This window comes from Gavialis gangeticus, unplaced genomic scaffold (genome assembly GCF_001723915.1).
Source record: "Gavialis gangeticus isolate Ggan-Ray unplaced genomic scaffold, GavGan_comp1, whole genome shotgun sequence".
Classification (NCBI taxonomy): domain Eukaryota; kingdom Metazoa; phylum Chordata; order Crocodylia; family Gavialidae; genus Gavialis; species Gavialis gangeticus.
The window spans coordinates 41,686,850-41,709,984 of NW_017729022.1; the positions used below are offsets into that span (position 1 = coordinate 41,686,850).

The following is a 23,135-nucleotide window of genomic DNA, read 5'->3' on the forward strand; positions in this document are numbered from 1 at the left end:
TAGATACTATGCAAAGATTTGCTGCAGCACAAAAAAGAAAATCCCCACAAATTGCACACCATTCGTTATGACATAACATCCTTCCCTGGAACCTATACGAAAATCCTCAAACAATGGCAACCTATGCTAGAAGAAGACCCAGTTCTTAGAGATCTTTCCAGAACCACCTATCCTAGCCTTCAAACAAGCACCAAACCTTGCTAACCTCATCACCAGAAGAAAACTCCCTATGACCCAAACCACACCAGATGAATCCAGACCATTCCAGAACAAGAAATGCAAAACCTGCCTACACATCTCCACCACTCCCACTATAACCACATCCCACAACAGAACCATCACTATTCCTGGATCTTACACCTGAACCTCCAGAAATGTAATATCTCATCCAGTGCACCAAGGCTATGGACAGACATTATACATAAACCGGTTTACATGATCAGAAACTGGTTTAAACCTGTAACAGAACAGATGTTCAGTACACATGAACCAGGTTGAAAACTGGCTGAAACCAATCTGAGATAAACCTGGCTGAATGCAGTATTAGACTTAACTGATTTGGCTCAAACCAGTTTATGCAATGTCTGTCCCAGACTCCTTGCTAGTTTAAGATAAACCAGACTCCCCCCGCATCCTGGCATGCTCTCTGGGCTGGCTGTGGCTCTCTGTTCCACAGCAAGGCTGGCCCTTTCCCTCTGCTCCCTAGCTGGAGCTCCAGCAGAGACTGCAGATACAGCAGGGCCTGCCTGGCTTCTGCTGGCGCACCCCCCTCACTGGTCAAGCAGGATTTCCCCACCCCCCAGTCTCTTACAGTGCTGACTCCAGCCCCATGGACCCTATGCATGTCGTATGCTAACTAATGCAGAGAGGTGTCTGTGTGTTTGTCTCCAATTTCACTGGGATACACAGACAGAACAGTGACCGCTCAGGGCTTTTTGGAACTGATCAACAGGTCAGGTGGTAACCTATTTAAGAAGAGTTTGAACTAATGGAGAGAGGCTGTTGTTTTGCTGATGGAGTGATAAACACTTACCAGCCTTCTGCTGGTTTGCTTACCTGTCAGTTTGCTGCAGACACTATAAAGAAGCAGGGAGGGAGATTGTTGATGCTATGGAGCTTTTCAGATGCATGCACTGCACACCTGCCTTGCCTGAGAGTGCTAGCAGGTGGCTGGGGGCTGGCAACACTCCCGCCCCTTGAGGAGCAAGTAGGGAAAAGCCTGGGATGGTGCAGGCAGACCTCCCCAATCAGAGGTCCTGCTGAGGCCTGGCCATGCCCCCCTCAGCTCATCTCTGTGGAAGGGAAGGGAGGGCTGCTCTAGTGCCCTCTGGCTTCCAGCCTGAGCCACTGCAGGCATGTGCCTGAATTCCCCCAGTCCAGATAAAATGTTTGTCTGGTTACAAACTGGTTCAGCCTAGCCAGGTTAGTTTGAATCTACTCAGGCTCAGGCTTTTTGAATGTCTGTCCCTAGCCCAAATGCCCTGATGGAAAATATGTAAGAAGAATATAACAACTGTGTACCAGAATGAACACATACCAAAAATCCACCAAAGAAAAAAATATCCAATTACCTGTGGGTGCACACTTCTCACAAGACAATCACTCCCTCTCTGATTTCTCAGTCCTAATCCTCAAAAGGAACTTAGAAAACACCTTTTCTGGTGAGCCTATGAACTTCACTTTACAAATCTACTGGATACAAAAAATCATGGACTTAATATAGACATTGGACACATTACCACCTGCCTGACATATGATTCACCAGGTACCTGCCTGAACTTACCATTTCTACATCCCCCCCACCCCGCCTGTCCTTCCTCCTTTTCTACCTATTGATGTCCTAAATTCTACCTATTTACTTTTTCATGGACTGCCTCTTTGATACCTTGGAGAACCCATTACTACAGCAGAGTCTCCCATGCTTACCTTTTGCATTCCTTCACCCATTATTTCCTCCTTTAACCCCCCCCCCACTTCTCTACCCACTGTTTTCCAAAATTCCACCTATTTACATTTTCACTGACCTCCTGTCACACTTTTAGCTCCTTTCCTACCTTGGAGACCTCAGAACCACAGCAGAGTCTCCCAGTGCCTGAAGAAGGGTGCTTGTGCCTGAAAGCTTGCAAAGAACTTTTTCCAACTACTCAGTTGGCCTAATAAAAGATATTACATTTACCCAAAGAATCTTGCCTGCCTATGCCCTTAGACCAACATGGCTACAATCAACATCCCTGTAACATGGAAGATGTTTTTCTAAACATCCAGTACTCTACAGTTGGATGCCTGAAATAACATTTTTAGCTGTTGCAAGAAAACTGGAATCCTATCCATTATTTATCCTAGACTTAATTTATATTCTTTTAGATCAGTGATTCCCAACTGTAGCACCCTGGGGATCCTTTGGAGGATAAGCAGAGGATCAGGTTTGTCTCTGCCTGGCTAATCCCCCCATCCCTCTTGTCCTGTCTCCCTGCAAGTTAGTAAGCACTGTAACATATAAATAAGTTTTTGAAATTAGGTGCCACTCAATTCACAAAGCTATAGAGGCATTCCTTGGGTCCAATAAGGGGTGCCTTGAGTCTGAAAAAGTTGAGAAACACTTCTAGATCATTGTTTGTATGTATTAAACCATTCATTTTAAGAATTCATAAACTCTTACATAGATAATATGCTGAAAAACAAGGAACAGTTACTGTTACTGCAAGACAAAAGGTATATACACCACAATTTCCATCCTTTTTGTCTTCTTCCTCTCTACTGCCTTAGGTGCACTTGCTGTTATTCAAAACTATTTGTAGAACTCTGTATTTTGAAGTAGTGTAAAGAACTATTAGTTTACGTATATAAGGACTGGTTTTCTTTTTGTTGATAGATACATAGGGATGTTTTCCTGTTGAAACCATAGTTTCTACCATACTCTTTTCTAATTTATTTTTTACTGTGAGTTTCTGCTCACATAAAAATGTTAAAATATTTTTGCAAGAAAATAAAAAAACTTGAAGTAGAAAGTGTTTCAGTTGTTGGCAGTTCTCAAATAAAATGACTTCTGGTTTTAAGTTTGTAAGACATACACTAAAATAATTTTTATAGGGGTGCACCGATAGAGATTTTTGGGGCAGATGCCAATAGTTAAGGAGCAATATTGGCTGATATGATCCGATTTCTGATACAGCTCCCTCTAGCTGGTAAGTCTGGTGTGATGGAAGGAGAGGGGCAGATCAAGACCCCTGCAGTGAGGGAGGGAGGGAGTAAGGCAGGGGCTGGGGCAAGCACTACCTAGTTGTGGCGAACGGGAGGGCAACTGAGCAGGGCTAGTCTGGGCAGAGTTGGTTGTGGGGGGGAGACTGCTCTCACTGCCATGCACTGCTCATCTGCCAGCTCTGGCCACTACTCCTGCTGCTTGTCCAGGAGGGCATGGGGTGGGCTGGGGCTGAGGCTGTTTCCAGTGGAGCCTGGGCTGGGCACAGGGGGTAGCATTACTGGGAGGAGACTACGGGGGGGGGTTGTAGCCATCCCAAAATTCACTGTAGCACCTCCCCCATGCCCAGCCTGGCCCAGGCTCTGCCAGGACCAGCCCCAGCCCCAGCCCCGTTCTCCTGTGCAGATCCAGAGGCACCCCCCCCCATGCCCTCCCGGACAAGTGGAAGGAGCAGTAGCCAGAGCCAGTGGACAAACTGTGCATGGCAGTGGGAGCCATCTCCCCCTCCCTGAGCCACCTGGAAAAGCCCTGGTCTGTTGCCTGCCTGCCCATCTTGCCTGGTCAGCACTTGCCCCAGCCCCTGCCTCACTCCCTCCCTTACCGTGGGGACCTTGATCTCCCCCCCTACCCATGCCCCTTCCCTTCCTCCTCCCCTTCTACCACACCAGACTTACCAGCTGGCAGCTCTCCAAGCTGCTGGCTGTGTCTTCACTGCCTACTTGCTGCGCTGTGTCTGTGTGCATGCACACGCATTTACTGGCCCAATTATCAGCCACTTAAGGCCAATTTCTGATAGACAATTTTCTTTATATGGGTGCTGATCCGATATCAGACTGGTATATCAGTGCACCTCTAATTTTTAGGTATTTATTATTTTGACCAAAAGTATAGTCCACTTTTACTCAAATACAAAATGACCCTGAATATAAGATGACCCCCCCACCAAGAATTAGATTCTACAAATGGAAAACGTATAAATTTATTATAATTTTCCATGTATGAAATCTAATTATTGGAGGATCATCTTAAATTTGTCCCCCTGAGCTACTGCAGATGGTGGGGGAGAGATGCTGGTGGCAGTAATGGGGCAAGCAGTGTGGAGGTAGCAAAATAAGGAAACAGCTTGCCCCGTGCCACCTGTCCCCTCTCTTGCCCTCTATTGTGCTTGGCCCCCTGCAGCCCCAAATTGCCCCAATCCCCCTTCCCACTTGTTCCCCCTTCCACACAACTTCTGCTCCAGCCATAGACTCATTTCCCCACCCCCACTTCCTTTCATCTTCCCCAGTCAAAATTTCTTCTCTCCCCACCTTCCCCTCTACCCACCCCTTACCTTTGCTCTGTGCCAGTAGGGTCTGTCCCCGTTGCAGCCTGGGGCATGTAGCAGGGCTCCAGCTTGGCCCCATAGCAGCAGCACAGAGCCAGCACTGATAAGGAGGAGTGTGGCAGAAGGGAACAAGTGGTGTGGTGGGCAGACTGGGGGCTGCAGTTGAGGAATGGCAAGACATGGAAAAGCAGGGGGGTGGGGGCAGGTGGCAGCTGCAGCTCTAGCTCCTAGCTGCCTCATGCTTGATTGTAACGTGAAGTCGTTTTTTATTCCATGTTAAACGAAGAGAAGAAAATCTCCTCTTCTAAGTAAATACGGTATTTTCCACGAGGAAAAAGAAATTATTTGATCCAAAATGTGTGTGAATCTATCTATATCTATGAATAATAAAATAATACACTATACATATATAATAAAAAAGTGTTTTTATATCCCTTCATGTAACCTAGATGAGTTAACGTTTTACAATAACAGGGGACAATCCTCACTGGACAGGCAAAAACACAGAGCATTAGCAGATAATTTATTTTCGGGTGAAATTCATAATGCTAGTTAACAGCTATAAAGCCCTCAATGACCTGCATCCCACTGATAAGCCATGTCTTTTCACACCTGGGACCGCCAGAGCTGGGTGCCTGCAGGCAGATGCCACTGAGGGGTGGGAGCTGCCATGGAGGGAAGCACCAGCGCCCCCTGTGGCCCAGGGTCTGCTCTGCCCGCCAGCAGCTTGCCCTCCCCTCCCCGCCACCAGAAAGGCAGGTAAGTTGGGTGTGTGCACAGCATGGGGGTTTAATTGGCCCTAAATTGAAGCAGTGTTTTTAAAAACCCACTACTTCAATTGAGGGCCCCCATTTTGTCTATACACACCCTATGTTCCTGGTATAATATTTCATGGAGCTTTTAAAAATGGTGGTAAGGTCTATCCCAGGGTTGGCAACCCCCATCACACATGCCAGAGCATGGCACTTAAAGGCATTTTGCTTTGCATGCATGCCTCAGGGCAGATGGTGAGAAAGGGACCGAGGCTGCACTGCCACAAAAAGGAATGGGCCCCCTGCAGCTCCCATGCCGTCCACCTGGAGGTGTGCATGCACCTGCCACCAGCAGTGAGCTGGGCCAGGGCTCCCCAGACCTTGGTGCAGCAGCTTACAGCCTCCCTGCTGCCTGCCACAACTAGCCCAAGCTCTGGACAGGCCCCACCTGCATACCATGGAGCCTGGGCTGCTTGAAGCAAGCAGTGGCGATGCTGCAAGCCTTGGCCCAGGTTGTTACTGGCAGCAGGTGCGTGCGTGCCTCAGGGAAGGTGGCAAGAAGGGGTCAGGCGTGAACTGCCACAACAAGAATCAGACCCCTTGTGGCTCCTCTGCCATCCACCCCCCGGTATGCCAACGTCTTACAAGTCAAAGTTGGGGTATTTTTGGCATTTTGCCCAAAAATGTTGTCAATCCCTGGTCTCTCCTTATACTCCAACTTCCTAATAATTGCAGGTTTAGAATCTAGTTTCCTTAAACAAACGGGTCATTCTCTGAAGTTAGTGAATCCTGAGCTTTGGATGTTCTCAGGCTTACTTTTATGCTTTATTTTTTCAATATGTAAAGTATACTGACAACTCAAAAAGCAGGTAAAGGCAGTGCTGTCACTATATAAATAATAGGTAATCAAAAAAATTAGTTGCTAATGGATTTTTTTTTGCTACATTGCCTCATTTCTATATCATAGCTGTCCACAGCACAGAACTGTGAATACCAAGAGCTTTGCTACTGCACGGGCTACCAGTGAATGTCTTCTCACAGTTATATGATGCTCCTAGGTCCTATTATCCTGAGGCTCTGATCAAGAATTTTCCATGATGGACATTTGAAAAGTGAAATGCAAGCAATTGGCCCACCTATGGATATCTTTGGTTTACCTAGGTGCACTTTACTTATGTTTCAGTTTTTAAAAAGACAGTCAGATTCAGTAAAACATAAAAAATATGACAGTTAATTTACTCTTACTTTAAAAAAATATTTAGTCCTTACTTTACTGTACACTGAAGTTTCTGAAGCAACACAAAACCATTTCTTGATATTAGATTTTGTACATGAGCACGGGACCTGATTTACATGTTCTTTATGCTCATTCTTTTTCCAGTCTAAGAAGTTGTATCTTCCACAGCACTCCAACTAGAAAAGAAGGCACATATCCAAGATAGCTGTAACAGAGTTAACTTGTGGACCAATAGCAGTATCAATGCAGCAGTGTGGATTGTAGAATGTACAAGCCAATTCAGGACCCTGGTGACAAACATGGGTGGCTAGCCCATACTGAGCTCTGCTTTGCTGCACTTATATTGCTAACTGATACTTAAATGAGCAAGATTTAAGCCACCTCAGGTGTATCTACACATGTTGCAATCACACCTCTAAGTGTAGCATAAAAATGCACTTAGGTTAGGATTATGCAATAGTACCAACTGTTTCTGCAAACTGGATCGGGCAGCCTAAAGAGAGAAGAACTTGTTCTTAAAGAACATTTGTTTTTAAAATCTCTATTACAAATTTATTTGTAAGCCGAGACCCATATGCTGCAATTTACTTGGTGTCATAAAGCTATTTTTAATATCATCAAGAACCATGAAGATCACCTTGCCACAGTACATTCCATTGAAAAGTTGGCACTGTTTTTTAAGGACTTCCTTTAACAAGAGAAACTATTCATATCTCACCATTTGATTTTCCATGCTAATTTGGGGCTGTAAGATACAGCCCACTTAGTAGTTAGCGAAATGAAATACAACAGCTGCTCTCACTTGGCCAGGGACAAAAATTACACATAAACCAATATAAGTGATTGGAAAGATTCAAATCTGTAACGCAATAGAAGTTCCATGTATATAAATTGCTTTCAAAATGGCTGAAATCAGTTTAAGATAAACCTGGATGGTTTTAGTATCAGACTTAACTGATTTAGGTTCATAGGTTCCGTGAACTTCTGACCCATATCCCCTCCAGATCCAAGTTAACTTATAGTCTCTCAGCATCCCAGAGATGCTTTGCACTTCTCCCACAAGCCCCAACAGACAGGGTGGGTGAGCTAACGTAGGCCCAAGCTGTCTGCTCCAGCCAAGCAGGGAGGCATGCTCTAGCACCGCCCCCCCACCCCCACCCCAGTGGCCTGGGCAACTGCAAGCAGGTGGCTTCATTTCCAGAATCAAAAGTGAATGTTTATTCACTTGCTTGTCAGTTCATTCTATGCAGCTTAGACTAATCTGCCAAGATTGAATCAATTCAGCCTTGGGCTTTTTGACTGTTTGTACTTAGCCATAAAGTTGGGAAATATGAGTATGATATAAATGTGTTGGAGAAATAGAAATTGTCTCTTCTTAAGGCACATGATATTTTCATGTAAATACCATGACAGCATGACCTTGCTATGCCCACAGGTCACAATATGCAAGCTTCACTTTTTTTTACTATTCTGGGGCTTGAGTCCATTTCCAAATGCTGTTAATATACCGAGATTTTTATCACTGGCCAAGGCACTTGAGAATTTTTACTGTTATGCTCAGATCCCCTATTGTGTTGCAGTGATCAGGGACTGGATTTTCCCATACAAGGCTACAAGGTAAAGTTTGGGAATATTTTTTTTTTTACATAAACCCAACCAAGTTCATATTCCCCCAAGGTATTGTTATAACAACAGGGAAGCTATCTGCATACCATAATAAATAATTCACTAACTAAAAAATAGTGTTTATTTAGTGCTTTAAGACATGCCTAGTACTAGGATGATATAACATTTCGGTCTCGTATCTTCTCATTTCCTACTTACACTGTGCTGCACATCATTCAGAATATGCCATGCATGTTCTTCTTGACTTAGATTCTTATTCCCATAGTTTGAAATAACTGCATCAATTCTGTCACTCCATATAGCATGGGCCTGTTAAGAAAAAAAGCTTTTATAATACATTACTAGCTTAATTAATACTGACATATTGATTGATTCAAAATAAACTACTGAAAATGCTTTATTCTTAATATAAGAGTAGCGCCCAAGAGATCAGGATGCCATTGTGCCAGGTGCTATACACATTTGGAATAAAAAACAGGCCTACCCTGAAGAGCCTTCAGTAAGGATAAACAATATAAAGGGTGGAGCAGAAACAGATATATAGAGAGGTAACACGACTATACTCTATCCTGAATCACAGAGTAGGCCAGAGGGAGACAGTATTAGGTCACTGATCTCCTGACCCTTAGAACAAGACGCTATCTGGAAGATACGATTCCTTTCCTGAGTGTGTTTTGTTACACTTCTGATTAAAGAAAATGTATGCAAATGACATCTGCCCTATCTTATGTTTTTTGTTGAAACCTAGATGTTGCTGTTTCAAAAGCCTTTGTATTCAGCTGCAAATCCAGTGCTCTCTAACATCCAAATTATTGTCACCCTAACAATCATCGTTATCATTTTCCATTCTATTCTATGTAATCCCACTATTTTTTGTGATTCAGAATTCCTTTGGCCTGGGAGCTGCTGTTACACTGAACTTGCAGTCATCTTCCCATTTTTACTTTCTTCTTTTCTATCACTCTCAGGGATGCAGCTGTTTTCCCATATAAGAAAGAGAACACAGTGACACAGTCGTTGAGCAGAGCAGAATGCCTAAAAGAAAAATATAGATTAGAGTATTCCCCTCTTCAAACCATGGAAGTATTGGCAGCTAGCAGTGAGCTCCTGGCTGGGCGGGGAAGCTGTTAGTTGCTCCACCAGTGGATGGGGCAGAGGGCTGGGACCTGCCCCACCCTTACATCTCTTTCCAAGGCCCATGGCTCAATCACCCAATTGAAGCACTGGGCTGTGACCTCCGCCTGACTGGGACAGTTCCCAGCCCCTGCTTTGCGATTGCTGGAGGAGAAGGATCTCCTAGCTCTGGCCCTATGATTGAAGAGTGGCAGCTGGGTGCTTGCTACTTGCATTTGCAGGTAGCAAATTTACTCGCGATTAGAGCAATTACTGTACAGTAAGCATCTGCAATTGTAGACATGGATGCTTACTGTGCACTTACTAGCTCTACTGAGCAGTAACATCTTGTGTAGTTGCGCCCACCGAAGTGGAAGCAAACATACCTAGACTGTCTTTGACAAATGTTTATCTAACCTGTAAATTCCTCAGCTGAAGAGAATTTGACAGGCACCTAAAATGCTATCTTCCAGTTCTTAGCTACCCTTATAGCTATTAAGGTTTCCTTTCATATATATTTTTACTCTCTTTTTGCTACAAATTAAGCCTGTTTCTTTTTGCCCTAAATCCAATGGACAAAGAGAATAATTGATCAATGCTCTGTCATAAAAACTGTTTACATATTGGATTTTTTTGTCCTCTTAATCTTTTTTTAGAGACAAAAACATGACCAGCTCCTTCAACCTTTATTCTTTGGTTGCCTAACCTCTCATCATCATTGTTGCTTTCTTCTGGACTCTCTCCAATCTTTCTTTAAATGTGGTACCCAAAAATGGGGTATGGATTGTAACCATGTTGGTCTAAGGACATAGGCAGACAAGGTTCTTTTGGTAAATCTGATATCTTTTATTAGACAAACTCAAATAGTTGGAAAAATTCTTCTTTGCAAGCTTTTGGATACAAATACCCTTTGTCAGGCTGAGGAAGCAACTGCAGGTGGTGTGTGCTCTTCCTGGATGGAATGAATAGTAAAGAAGCCAAAGGTTGGTATGCATGCAAGAAAGCCAGTCAGTGGGGAGTCAGTGGGTGAGATACAGGTCAGGTGGGGGCTGTTTCAAAACTGTTATCTATCTTTCTGGAGGAGTGTTCTTGTCAAAAGGCTTTCATTCAACAAGTACACTCCTCCAGAGAGAGAGATCACACTTTTGAAAGAGCCACCCAGATACCAAGTGCTGCATTACAGAAGAAACGCCCCCATGAATCGCCCACCACTAGTTATGACATCACCCCTCCCTGGAACCTAAACGGTAAGTCCTCAAACAACTGTGACTCATTTTCTTATATAATAAAGGGCTTAGTCCATCTGTCTGTCTGTCCGTAACACTCTTGGAGCACGGTTTGGTTAGTGAAACAACCAATCGGAGTGTGGAGTGCCACCATGATGGCGGGTATGGAGCAGTGCTGCTGGCCTTGCCTCCTGCTCTGCCCCTGCCATCATGGCAGCACTCTGCCACCTCCAAGGACCATGCTGGGGAGGATTGAGGATAGTGCTGCTGGAGGCAGCAGTGGCGTGGGGTGGTGGTGCTCTGTCCCAAACCCCTCAGTCATTCTTGATGGGCAATTTGCTGCTATTAGAAGACCCAATTCTTAAAGAAAACTTCCCAGAACCACCCATCCTAGCATTCAAACAATCACCAAACCTCACTAACCTCATCACCAGAAGCAAACTTCCTACAGCCCAAAACACACCAAATGATCCAGACCGTACCATGACAAGAAATGTAAAACCTGCCAACATATCTCCACCACCCCCACAATTACTACACCCAACAGAACCATCAGCATTCCTAGATCTTACAGCTGCACGCCCAGGAATGTAAAATATCTCATCCAGTACAGCAAATGTCCTGATGTAGGACATGTAGGAGAGATCAATACATGAGAAAAATATGTAGGAGAGACCAGACAACAACTGCATACCAGAATGAACACACACAGGAAATCTATCAAAGACAAGAATACCCAGTTAACTGTGGGGGCACATTTCTCACAATAAAATCACTCTCTTCAATCTCTCAGTTCTAATCCTCAAAGGAAATGTACAAAACACCTCACACAGACAAGCCTACAAACTTCACTTCATCAACCTACTGGATACAAAAAAACATGGACTAACTATATACATTGGATTTATGACACAACCTGCCTAACATCAGACTCCCCAGGTACCTCTCCACTATTTACCAGCTACATTCAACCCCCTTCCACCCACCCCCAACTTGTCTCTCACCCATTGACTCCTCAATTTACATCTTCACTGACTGGCTTTCTTGCATGCATACTAGCCTCTGGCTGCTTTACTATTCACTCCATCCAAGAAAAGCACAGACCAACTGCAGATGCTTTCTCAGGCTGACGAAGGGTATTTGTACCTGAAAGCTTGCAACAGAAGAATTTTTCCAACCATTTGACTTGGTCTCATAAAAGATACCAGATTTACCAAAATAACCGTGTGTACCCAAAACTGGACACAATAATCCAGCTGAGGACTCAAGGACACTGATTACAGAGGTATAGTTACTTCCCATGTCTTATATACGATGATCCTATTAATACTTGTCAGAATGAGATTTGTCCTTTTTTGCATCATATTGTTGACTTATATTCCAGTCCACTATATATGTTCCATATACTCTTCTTTCCTTCAGTACTGCTGCCCAGAGTGCTCTTCCCTATTTTCTATTAATTTATTTCGTTTTTCCATTTGAAGAGTGGCAAATTGTATTTGTCTTTATTACATTTCATCTTGTTGATTTTTTTTAATCGTTATTTAGATTATATTGAACTCTTATTCTGATCTTCAAATACTTGAAACTCTCCTGGCCCATTCTACCCTATTAAATGAAGTAATTGACTTCCATCCAATCCCTTTTACAAGCAGCTGTTAATAAATGTTGCAGTACCTGTATCCATGTCTATGTCTTGCCCCCAAGCCAGTGTGCGAGTCTTACTAATGAATACAGACTAATTTACACAACTCTTTAACAGGAGGTATAGGTTCTATGGAGATAGTGGAAGAGAAGATAGGACATTAATTGGCATTAACTTCTCTCTACAACTTGTGAATTTCTCCTGGTTCCACTTGCCATATGGTTCCATATGCCAGTATGAGCATATTCAAGATCTGGACAAGGTCATTGCAGAGCTCCCATCTATTGGCAGGGAGCACCCCATAGGGATTGGCTCTAAACACTTAAAATATGATTATAAAATTAATAATGGTCCAATATATAGAAAATGTACATACCTCTTTTTTGAAGTTGTATATTAGCACTGGTATTGCAACTTGGACACTGAAGACCACAACTGTAAGACCCATATACTAAAAAGTTAAATGAAAATTATATACTGTATCAGTAAAATTTATTACACATGGAATGTTGCAAGACACAGTTCTATCCATAAACTGAACTCTGTTCATGCATGATTATTATTCAGGGACATTCCAATAATAGCAAGAAATCCGCATACATAAAAGCAATCGGAAAACTCAGTACATCACTATCAATGCTGCTATCAGTTAGGATTAGGCATCAAGTGGGACACAAGTCACGGATGCTTGATTTAAAGACGAAGCCACAATAATGAATGGGTGCTAATGGTAGGTACTAATTATGTAGCATTAAGGTATTATTATGCTACTCATCTTCAAAGAATTGTAAAAACCCTTACCATGAAATTTGGGGTACACAGAAGTCAGTTAGTATTAGTATAATAATACTTGATTGCATAACTGTAGGTGTAGACCTGCAAAGTGCCTAAACATGACATAGGTACAATTTAGTTACCTAAACTCCAAAGAGAAATCTATATTGGCCTTATTCCATGAGCCTTAAAATACACTGGGCATCAAAGTTCATACAGTGCCTCCATTTTGACTGTAAATTCCCATATGCTCCTAGACTTGCCCTTCTGGCCACACTCATAAGTGATCCACTTTAAGCAGCTAAACACCTAACTCCCACCTAAGCTCTGCTGCAATACAGACTCATGCTGGGGAGGTACCAAACCCAACAGCAAAGAGCTAAAAAGAGAGAGTCACTTTTTCTCAAAATGCACAGTTGGTGGCAGTGGTGATGCCAGCATATTATGTGATAAATAGTGGTTAGAGCACTAACTTAGGAAATGGGATACCTGGAGTATAGAACCCCTTCAGCCTCCAAGGATTCAAATGCCATATCTTCTAGTCTTAGAAGAGGGTCCTAAACACTAGGCTATAAAATAAGTTGTATTGCGGGCACCTTCCATCCTTCCTGGTGAAACTTGGTCACTACGGAAAAACGAATGCAAGTATAATACGGACAGAAGGGAAGTAAGCCAATGGGACCACAACTTCCTATCTCAGTGATGCAAGCACTTAGATGGGGAGGTGGGGGACACCTAGGTTCTGGTTCCAATTTCCTAGACCACTTATGCATTTTGCGTTAAATAGTCATGGTCAATAAGCAGAAATAATCCTGGGTTATTTCTTCCACAGTTTTTTTTTAAGTGAAGCTAGCAGTTTAATAAACTAGATTTGTGTTAGAGGGAAATCATAGGAAAACAGAACTAGAAGGGGCCTCAGAGATCATTTAGTCCAAGCCCCTCCTCATAGCAGGATCCTCCTTGTTTAAATCACCCCAGACAAACAGTTGTCTGATCTGAACTTGAAAACTTCCAGTGAGGATGAATCCACAAAATGTCTAACTCAGCAGCCAGCAACCTTTTTGGGTTGTGGGCTAGAGTGACCCCGTTCAGGTCAAAGGTGGGTGGGTATGGAGGTAAAGCTATCAAAGTATTAAAAACAGCTGAGGAATGCAAAAAGAATTCTACCTGTATCTATCTTGAGTCAGGTACAGGGCAAAGGATCTTCCCTGAACCTTGCATCATTGTGTTGAGATCTTTTCAGTCTGATTTCTCATTTCATATCAGTAATATCAGTGTGCACTTCCTTTGCTTAAGTTCAAAGCTTTAGAGAAAGAGGCCGCAATTAATTCCAGCAGCAATAAGAATTGTGCCTCCACTCAGCCACGGACACATGTAGTTTGGGTTAGTGACAATTTCAATTACCCTTTATCTTCCTACACTTCAAGGAAAACAATAAGATAAGCATTAATCACACCGCTCAGCCTATTCCTGCAAACAGAAGTAAAATTTTCTGCTTGTGCTGCTGAAGTGATACACCATTGAGTTCTTCATCCACATTTGTTAGGAAGCACTGCCTAAGGGAGTACAGACCCCTTTTAGCAACATAGCTTGCCCAACAGGCAAACTACTGCCCAAAGTAATGGCTTAACATGAAATCTCTGAGCACCCTACTGAGATCCTGTGTGAGGGAGATAAGTCATTTTTTCAAGAATAGTTCCAGAAAAGCAAAGATGACAACATTCAGTAGAACTGACTATTTAGAACTCAATTCAGGTTTAAATTAAAAAGGGCTACTAAACCATTAACAAAATTATCCTGGTGGCAAAACTCACAAGCAAACTGCTTCTGTCTGGTTTTGTCATTGCTGGACATTGATTACTTCCAATAAATAATTAATCTGTCGACATTAAAAAACTGCGAAGACTTATAGCATACTGCAGTTTCACAAGTTATTATATATGGTTCTCTGCAAGAATCAACTTTTGGATCATGAAGCACTAGAGGATTTGTATAAAATTGTGTCAGGGTTTAGAAGCACTTTTTTTGGAAACTGCAAATATTAACAGATAACATTTCTAAAGTTCCACTATTTTCATATCTATAAGCCTAATGCGCACTAGTATTGTGACTAGCTAAAGGCATTTTGCTACAGCTCATTATCATCTTATAATATATTTTCTTATGCAACACACAGTTTCTCATATCATGGACAGTCATCTTATATTCAGTTTCCTTATCTGTTTCTGCAGACCTTTACACATGACCCAGATAATAGTTAGAGTAAAGCATAATATTAGGATGATCTTTTTTAGTACATTCATTGACTCTGCTTTGCGACCTAAATTGTCAAAGCCAGAGGCATTTCACTAATCTCTACTCACCAGAACTAGTAAACCTCTGATTTCTTTGAAACTTCCAATGCATCCCAAGAATGAAATAAAAATAATGATGGATCCAGTGCCAAGCAACATGTAACAAAGATAAGATATCAAGTGGTTCTCACCTGTGAAAGCTGAAACAAAATGCATTCATAAAATAGCATTTCTTGTTCTTGGTATCTTCTACTTAGAAAGGTTTTGCCCTAAGAATATATTTTTAAAAATTCATTAAACTAATTTCTAGAAAAGTTTTGTTGAATGATATAAACAGTGGGCATGACTACACAAGAAATATTAATGTGCGTTAGCCTAATTTAATACGCATTATGGGCTCATGTCTACACATGTGTACTCTTAATGCACATGGAAGATGGCGAAATTAGGCTAATCACTCTTAAATTTGATATCTTAAGTGATATCATACTTAATCTGATACCTTTAGTGCTAAGTCCCTGCACATGCAGACACCTGCCAAAAATCCCTTAATGTGCGTTAGCTTAATGAGCACTAAATTTAGTTACGCTTAAATGCATATGTAGATGTGCCCAGTAAAGTGACAAAATGAACTTATTACCACCAGTTTCTATGCCTTAAGAAACACAGATACACTTGTTCTTCTATATTACACTAACTACCATTACGTTAGCAACCATAAGACTGCAGTACTAAATTAGATGTAAACAAGAACATGTCTAAGGGTACAGATAGATAACACATTTACACTAATGTCAAAAAATTAGTGAAGAGACTTGATATATGTATATGAAGTTATAGATATATAGATATAAAGATTCCATTCCTAGAAAATGGCAAAATGTATAGGAGGAACTTGATACCTATTACTGAGGTATGGTCAAAAGGGAATAGGAGATGATCTTGGCTTTTAACTCCAGATGGACATCATGCAAAGTTCAGCACTATTCATTGATTTCTGGTTTTAGATCCATAATTATATAGAAATTTCACCTTGAATTAAATATTACCAACCCTCTGGTGAATTAAAAACATGACGTTTTAAACAGCAATCTATGCTTTTTTCCAGGAAGGCCTACAGTTACAGAGTTGATTAAAACCTAACAGTAGATATATTTTTAAATGATCACAAATATTATTGATACAGTAACAGAACCTAAGTAATAGGCTAGGGACAGACATTCAAAAAGCCTGAGCCTGACTTGATTCAATCTTTGCAGGTTAGTCTAACCTGGCAAGGCTAAATCACTTTATAACTGAACAGACATCCCGGACATGCAGGCAGAGGTCTGCAGTGGCTCAGTCTAGAAGCTGGGGGGCACTAAAGTAGCCCTTCCTTCCCTTCCATAGCACTGAGCTGAGGGTGGGCATGGCCAGGCCCCGACAGGATGCTCTGATTAGCTCAGCAGGGAATTGATAACAGTATTTATCACCTCTAACACACTGGTTGTCACCCGATTAGGAAAACAACAGAGGGACATTAACAGCTACCTGTTGATTCTGCTTGTTGATTCTACTTGTTGACTCACCAGGACTGTAGCCAGCATGTGGTCTGCTAGCTAATACACAGACATCTCTCGGCAAGGCAGAGGGGAGGAGGGAATTCCTGCTTAGCGGGGAGGGGAGAAGCAGACCATAGTCTCTGCTGGAGCTCCAGCGAGGGAGCAGAGGGAAGGGGCCAGCCCTGCTGTGGAGCAGAAAGCCCCACCCAGCCAAGAGAGCATGCCAGGGTGCTGGGGGAGTCTGGTTTATCTTAAACCAGGAAGGGGTCTGGGACAGACATTGCATAAGCTGGTTTGACCCAAATCAGTTAAGTCTGGCACTACATTCAACCAGTTTTATCTCAAACTAGTTTCTGCCATTTTCAAATGGTTTATGTGCACTGAACATCTGTTCTGTTACAGGTTTAAATCAGTTTTTGATCACTTAAATGGTTTATGTGTAATGTCTGTCCCTAGCTGTAGAGGCAAGGATTGTTTGGTGGCTAAGCAGTAAACTGAACCTCCAAATTCCACCAGAGTGGAGGTGCTGTGTGATCTTAATCAAGTCACTTACAACTAGGACCTCAAAGGAATTAGCTGACTAACTTATACTTCAACAGGACCTGAACACCTAACTCCCTTTGTGGATCTGGGCCTTAATCTCAAGATGACACCCTACCCTTTCTTCTTCCTGACTTCAGACTAGTGCACATAACTACTCCTCCCTAAAACATTCCTTGAAGTTTTGGAATTGATCAGATGTGGCCTTCAAAAGTTGTCCTGTTACAGAAAAGGTGCATGCCATCAAGCTGGCAAGAAGGGCTCACTCTAGGCAGCTAACAAAGGTTTTCAGTAGACAAAAAGGAAAGCACACACACATCTTGTTAGCAAAAAACACTTATTTGAGAAAACAGAAGCAGAGCATTAGGTTAATACAAAATATTTTTGGACATTACATTAATGGTGCTTTACACTGAGAGATAAACAATATTACTTATTATATAACATGAGCTACATGGATCTACAGTTCAAACAAAGTGGAATATTCAAAAATGAGATTCACCAAGCCAACTAAATGTACAACTTGCAATTATGATCACTTTAAAATTCCAAATAAAAACTTATTGGAAACAAAAATAAAATCCTCAAGATCAACAAGAGAAAATGTTCCTGAGAGACAGCAAAGAAAAAAGAATAATTCAGAAATTTCTAAAGGTACAGGGGATAAGACAGTTCTGAAGACGATAATTCTACAGCATGTCATAGGGCAGTGCAAACATATACATATACACATTCATAGGATCATAGGAAAGTAGGGTTGAAAGGCATTTCACAAAGTCATCTAGTCCAGCCTCTACACAAACACTGCAGTTTATGAGGCAGATGCTAGGGTGATGGTATGTTATATACCTTACATCAGGGGTCAGCAACCTATGGTCCATGGGCCAGATCTAGCTCGAGAAGCAATTGGATCTAGCCCACTAGGGTCTGATCCAGTCTGTGTTTTAAGAACAGTTGGCTGATCCTCTGCTTCTGTCTAATGCAATTTGCATTTTAGTAACTGCTGGCCGATCCCAGCTCTGGCTCCGTTTCCAACGACAATGCTGTCCTGTGGGGCTGGCTGCTCTCCTTTCCCTCCATTGTCCCTGTCAAATTAGCCACTCCAAATCCTTGCTTGCCATAACTGATGGTGGTGATGAGGCACAGAGGCTGCACTGAGTGGGGGAGAGCAGCCCACCAAACAGAGCACAGTCAGCTGGATTGGGAGACTGTCTGCCCATGGTGACTGCAACGTCAAAAGGGGTGGCCTGCCCATAGTAAAAGGCTGCTGACCTTAAATAATTAGACTTCCGCTGCTTTAGGCCAGAAACAGCTGAATAGCCACAACTTGCACTAGATTTTTTTGCCATGTGACATGTCATGTGTCATGTACGTTGAGGCAAAGGGTATGTCTCCATTGATCAAAGGCATAACAGTTTTGGCATCCTGGGCAGAGCAGAGGGGGGAGGTGGAGGTTGTGTGGAGCAGGATCAGGGTATTTTGCCGAGGGAGTTCCAAGCAAGTCTTACCTCACCTGTAAGGAGTTACTGCACTCCAGCCGCAGCAGCCGACATGCCAGGGGCTCAGGGCAGCTGCTGTAGTGCAGGTTCCCCAGGGGCCACCACTCTGGCATCCCCTCTAAATCTGCTCTGGGGGTGGGCATCTCCTCACTGACTTCTAGTTATACTACTGATACTGACTGCCAACCAAAGTTGTATTTGTGTTCAGGTCATCTGATCATTTACAGTAACAATCACTACACACATAAAACAGGGCAAGTGTATTCTGAGGAATTGTCAGGGAAAAAAGAAACATATCACTAATTTGTATTGACATGAATATACTTATTTCTGTGACCACATTAAAAAGTAAATTGCCTATAGTAATCGGGAAGACGTGTTTATATATAGTAACTGCATTTCAATAATCATATTTGTGTAAAGGGGGAAAACATAATTAACAGCAAAGTTAATAATGGCATTTTAATCTAACACTGCCACCCTGTGACAAAGCCCTGTAATTATATTTCTGTAGTTAGCTGGTATATCTTTTGGAAACCATGAAAACCAGAAAAAGTACCCATACTCACATAAAGCAGTGAATAAGTTGTTTCTGTCAAATAAAAGCCACAGAGCGAATGTGAAAACCATGAGACCAAAAATCTGAAAATAATAACAATTATTGCTTTAAATTAAACACTTGCTAAATAACATATTCCAAGCAGTTTAATTTAAAATTAATCAAGACACTTACCACAGAAATTCCATTAAATATGGTTAAAAAGTATTTCATGACTATTATTTTATCTCTTGTTTTCATTCTTCCTTTTGATGAATTTTAAAGGCTTCTGAAAATATAATTAAGATTATTATTAATTCAATCAATATAAAGTTGTTCATCATTTCAGTGAAACCAACTGCTGCTCAGATGATATTTTCCCTGACAACTGCCTGAAACACAAGTTTAAATATTTATCTGCTGCTTTAAACTACAAAGTACAAGCATCAGAAAAGATGTTCAGGGAGCTGTCAAGTCTTGTCTGTCTCACAGGTATGATCCGTCATATCACGTCTTTTTCACCTTCTTCTATCACAAAGACCCTTGGGAAAAGAGGTAGGACAATGTGTACACAAAAGGCATTAGAGATCTGCCTTTTGTATGCTTACAGCCAGTTTCTTAGTTATTTTTGTGTCTAATTTCTGTCAAGTTAATTTGAAATCTGTAGGAGTTAGGTATCTACCTGTTGCATGAGTCATAAATCTGAATCACAGAGACTGATTTGACTTTTATTGATGTTAGCCAAAACACACTCATAATCTCAGTGAGTTCTGGATTACAACTGCAGATAAACCAAAACAATGGACCAAATCAATGGGACTAAACATATGTTTAAGGTTAAATGTGTGTGATTGTTATGTAGGTACAGTGCAAAATTTCTATTACAGGACTGCAGGATTTCTAAGAGGTAGTCCACTAATTTCTCTGTTACGTGAGAACATTCCAGCTAATGGAACAATGAAAAGATCGAAGCTTGACAATCATTGCTTTTTTGTTATTGTTTTCTAATGCATTTTTCAAAAGATGTGATTTAAAAAAGGAAGGGATAAGTGCATAAGGATTTATCTTTTTTTCATAACTGCTCTCTATACATGGGCTTTAATGAGACTGCCATCATTAGACATATAATAAAGGAAAAGAAAAAGCAGCAGGATGAGTCAGCTTCTACATTTTCAAGGAATTGTTCCTGCACATAAATCTAGAATTATGAAATCTCCCTTGCATAAAGACAGTCAAAGTAACTGATTAATATGAGTGTCAGTGAACAACTGTTAGTTGGGTTGTCTTATTTCTCTAAATTCTTATTCTTTTCATTATGAACCTTTGCTTGCTAAACGCCAGATGCTCTCTCTTAATTTTTTCAATTTTATATTATAGCATCACATACAGTTTATAAACTGTGTTGGATAACTTTTTTACACTTTTCTTGGAGAAGATTCTGTAACTCAAAGTGGTGTATTGGATATTCACAGTGCATTGCATCTCATCAGAATGTTTTACATCTAAAATGTTTTGAAACATTGCATCTGCAGCATAATCTTAGTACAGTAAAGCAATTCTTATGGATACACAGTACCTAAACAATTTGTACATTAAATGTTTCATCACTAATACAACTTATAAACAGAATATATTATTTATAAAATTACTTGCCAAAAAGGTAAAAGTAGTATTATCCTTATCCCCTTAAAAGCATGTGCTCTAGTTGTCTCAAAAACATACAAAAATCCTTACCAGTTATGAATATTTTACTTCAAACTTTTCAGCACTTTCCTACAATGACAAATCTATTTCTTCACTACATCTGAAATACTTACATACTAATTCTTGTGTTGTCCCTATATTATTTCCTGGTTACAGGAGAGATCTATGTACAAAAGTTTCTTCAAGTGATACGTTTTGTTTACTAAATGTATTATGTAGGCTTTGTGGTCTTCAATCACCATGAACACAATTAACACATTTTCAAAAACAAACATCATGAGCCCGTTTGGCACCAAAAGAAAAGTAAACTGATTTAATTTTTGCCTGGAAAGGGCACTCCTAAAATTGCTGTGAATAGAATTATTGCATATTATCACAGACTTGTAGCACTGGTAGAATAGAAGGATAAACTTACATTAATATATATTTAGGTCAGAAGGAATCATCTTGTCAAGTCTGATTCTGTCAGAGATTTTCACCCATTTATAACTGTACTGAGCTCACTAATTTGTGCTCAGTTGAAGCATGTTTTCCAGAGAAGCATGCAATCTCAATGAAGAAGTGAAGAAAAAAAACCAAAAAGCAGAATAGACCATTTTCCTGGACAGTTTATTCCAATGCTTAAATGATCTTCCTGTTAAAAATGTATGCCTTACCTAAATAAAATTTGTTTGGCTTTAACTTCCAGGTCTTCATTTTTGTTTTGATCTTATCTGACAGGTAAGAGATCTTGCAACCTGATATTTACTCTGCACATGAATTTGCAAATTCTAATCAAGTCATCTTCTAAACTTATTTTGAATAAACAAAACAGATTAAGCTCTTTAACTGTTTCACTGTAGGGCTTTTTCTCCAGCTCTCAAATAGTTTTGATGTCACTTTTTCTTTTTATCTCTAAATGTTCAATCCTCTTTTTTGGTATGTAGCCACCAGAATGACATGTGGTAGTCCAGCACTGGTTCCACTAATGACATGAACAGAGTTAAAAACTTCTGTTTATGCTACCTTAATGCTTCTCTGTTTCTACCCTGTATTGTCTCTCTTTTCTGATCACACTGGGATCTCATGCTCGGTTGGCTGTTTGCTATAATTCATAAGCCCTTTTCAGAGTAACTGCTTTTCATGATAGAGTCCTTGCATTCTCTGGATTTTCAAAGATTTTTGCAATGTAAAAACGGATGGTCTAGAAGACAGAATCATGGACCCCAGGACCTACTGTATGTTAATGCAATTTTTTTTCAAGCCAGATCTCCCACTGGCATAAATCAGCTATGGTTCACTTGGAACCAATGGGTGCCTGTACACGAGCCAGAAGGCTGCTCTGACACACTATAATAAAAGTGCATTGGAGCAGATTCAATTAACTAAAGTCTTGTTTGATTAGCTTTGGATAAAGCGCCCCCGCCGCCATTTGAAGCATGGGGATGCTGATACATGAGGCGCTGCAGGTGCTTTAATTAGAGACTTATGGGCCTGCTCTAATTAAAGCCCACTCCCTGCCCCTCCCAACAGAGCACTTGTAAAAATGCCCAATGGGACTAGTATAATTGAAAAATAGGCCTGGAAATAGTCTGAGATGTCATCTAGTATATCAGACTCAGCGGTACTCAACCTTTTGGCTTCATGGGCCACATGACTGGGGCAGAACCAGTCCCTGAGCTGGACTGAGTCCTTAACACCAAATGGGGCCTTGGGGCCCAGCCCTGCCCCCTCCTGCCCAAGTGAACCAGGAGTCCTGGCACCGCCCCTCCCACTGGCATTGCATCCCAGGGTCTCAGCACGCCCCCCCTCCAGGATTGGGCCCACTACTGCCCCTATGTGGCGGGCACTTTACTTTAAACTCAGTGTACCTCCATGCCGAGTCCAGCACGTGCCCAGAAGAGGCATTACTTTAGCTGGACCTGTCTTGCCCCACCATCTGTCCCAAGGCACATATGCAGCTGCTGCCAGCAACTAGCAGGACTGAACCTCCAACCCTAGCACAGCTGCTTGCAGTTTCATAGCTGCCTGCCGTGAGCAGCCCAGGCTCTGGGAAACCCCTTGCCACCCATACCAGGGAGCCTGGGCTGCTCACGGCAGGCAGCCATGAGCTTGCAAGTGGCTGCAGCCAGGTCTGGAGCTCT

At 41.7% G+C, this 23,135-nt stretch overlaps 1 protein-coding gene across 3 annotated transcripts in view; it reads right to left on the reverse strand.

The window, feature by feature from the left end:
* TSPAN19 (tetraspanin 19) overlaps positions 1-23,135 on the reverse strand; it is a 49,910-nt gene that overhangs the window by 18,197 nt on the left and 8,578 nt on the right. For 2 of the 3 annotated variants that reach the window (XM_019514815.1, XM_019514816.1), the window contains exons 2-7: positions 19,504-19,597; positions 19,340-19,412; positions 15,260-15,390; positions 12,499-12,573; positions 8,337-8,447; positions 6,545-6,688 (exon numbers count right to left, since the gene is read on the reverse strand). In XM_019514815.1, the coding sequence (XP_019370360.1) occupies positions 6,545-6,688; positions 8,337-8,447; positions 12,499-12,573; positions 15,260-15,390; positions 19,340-19,412; positions 19,504-19,569 (600 nt within the window). In that variant the 5' untranslated portion in view covers positions 19,570-19,597. The remainder of the gene's footprint in view (positions 1-6,544; positions 6,689-8,336; positions 8,448-12,498; positions 12,574-15,259; positions 15,391-19,339; positions 19,413-19,503; positions 19,598-23,135) is intronic. The other variant, XM_019514817.1, reaches the window with a different exon arrangement.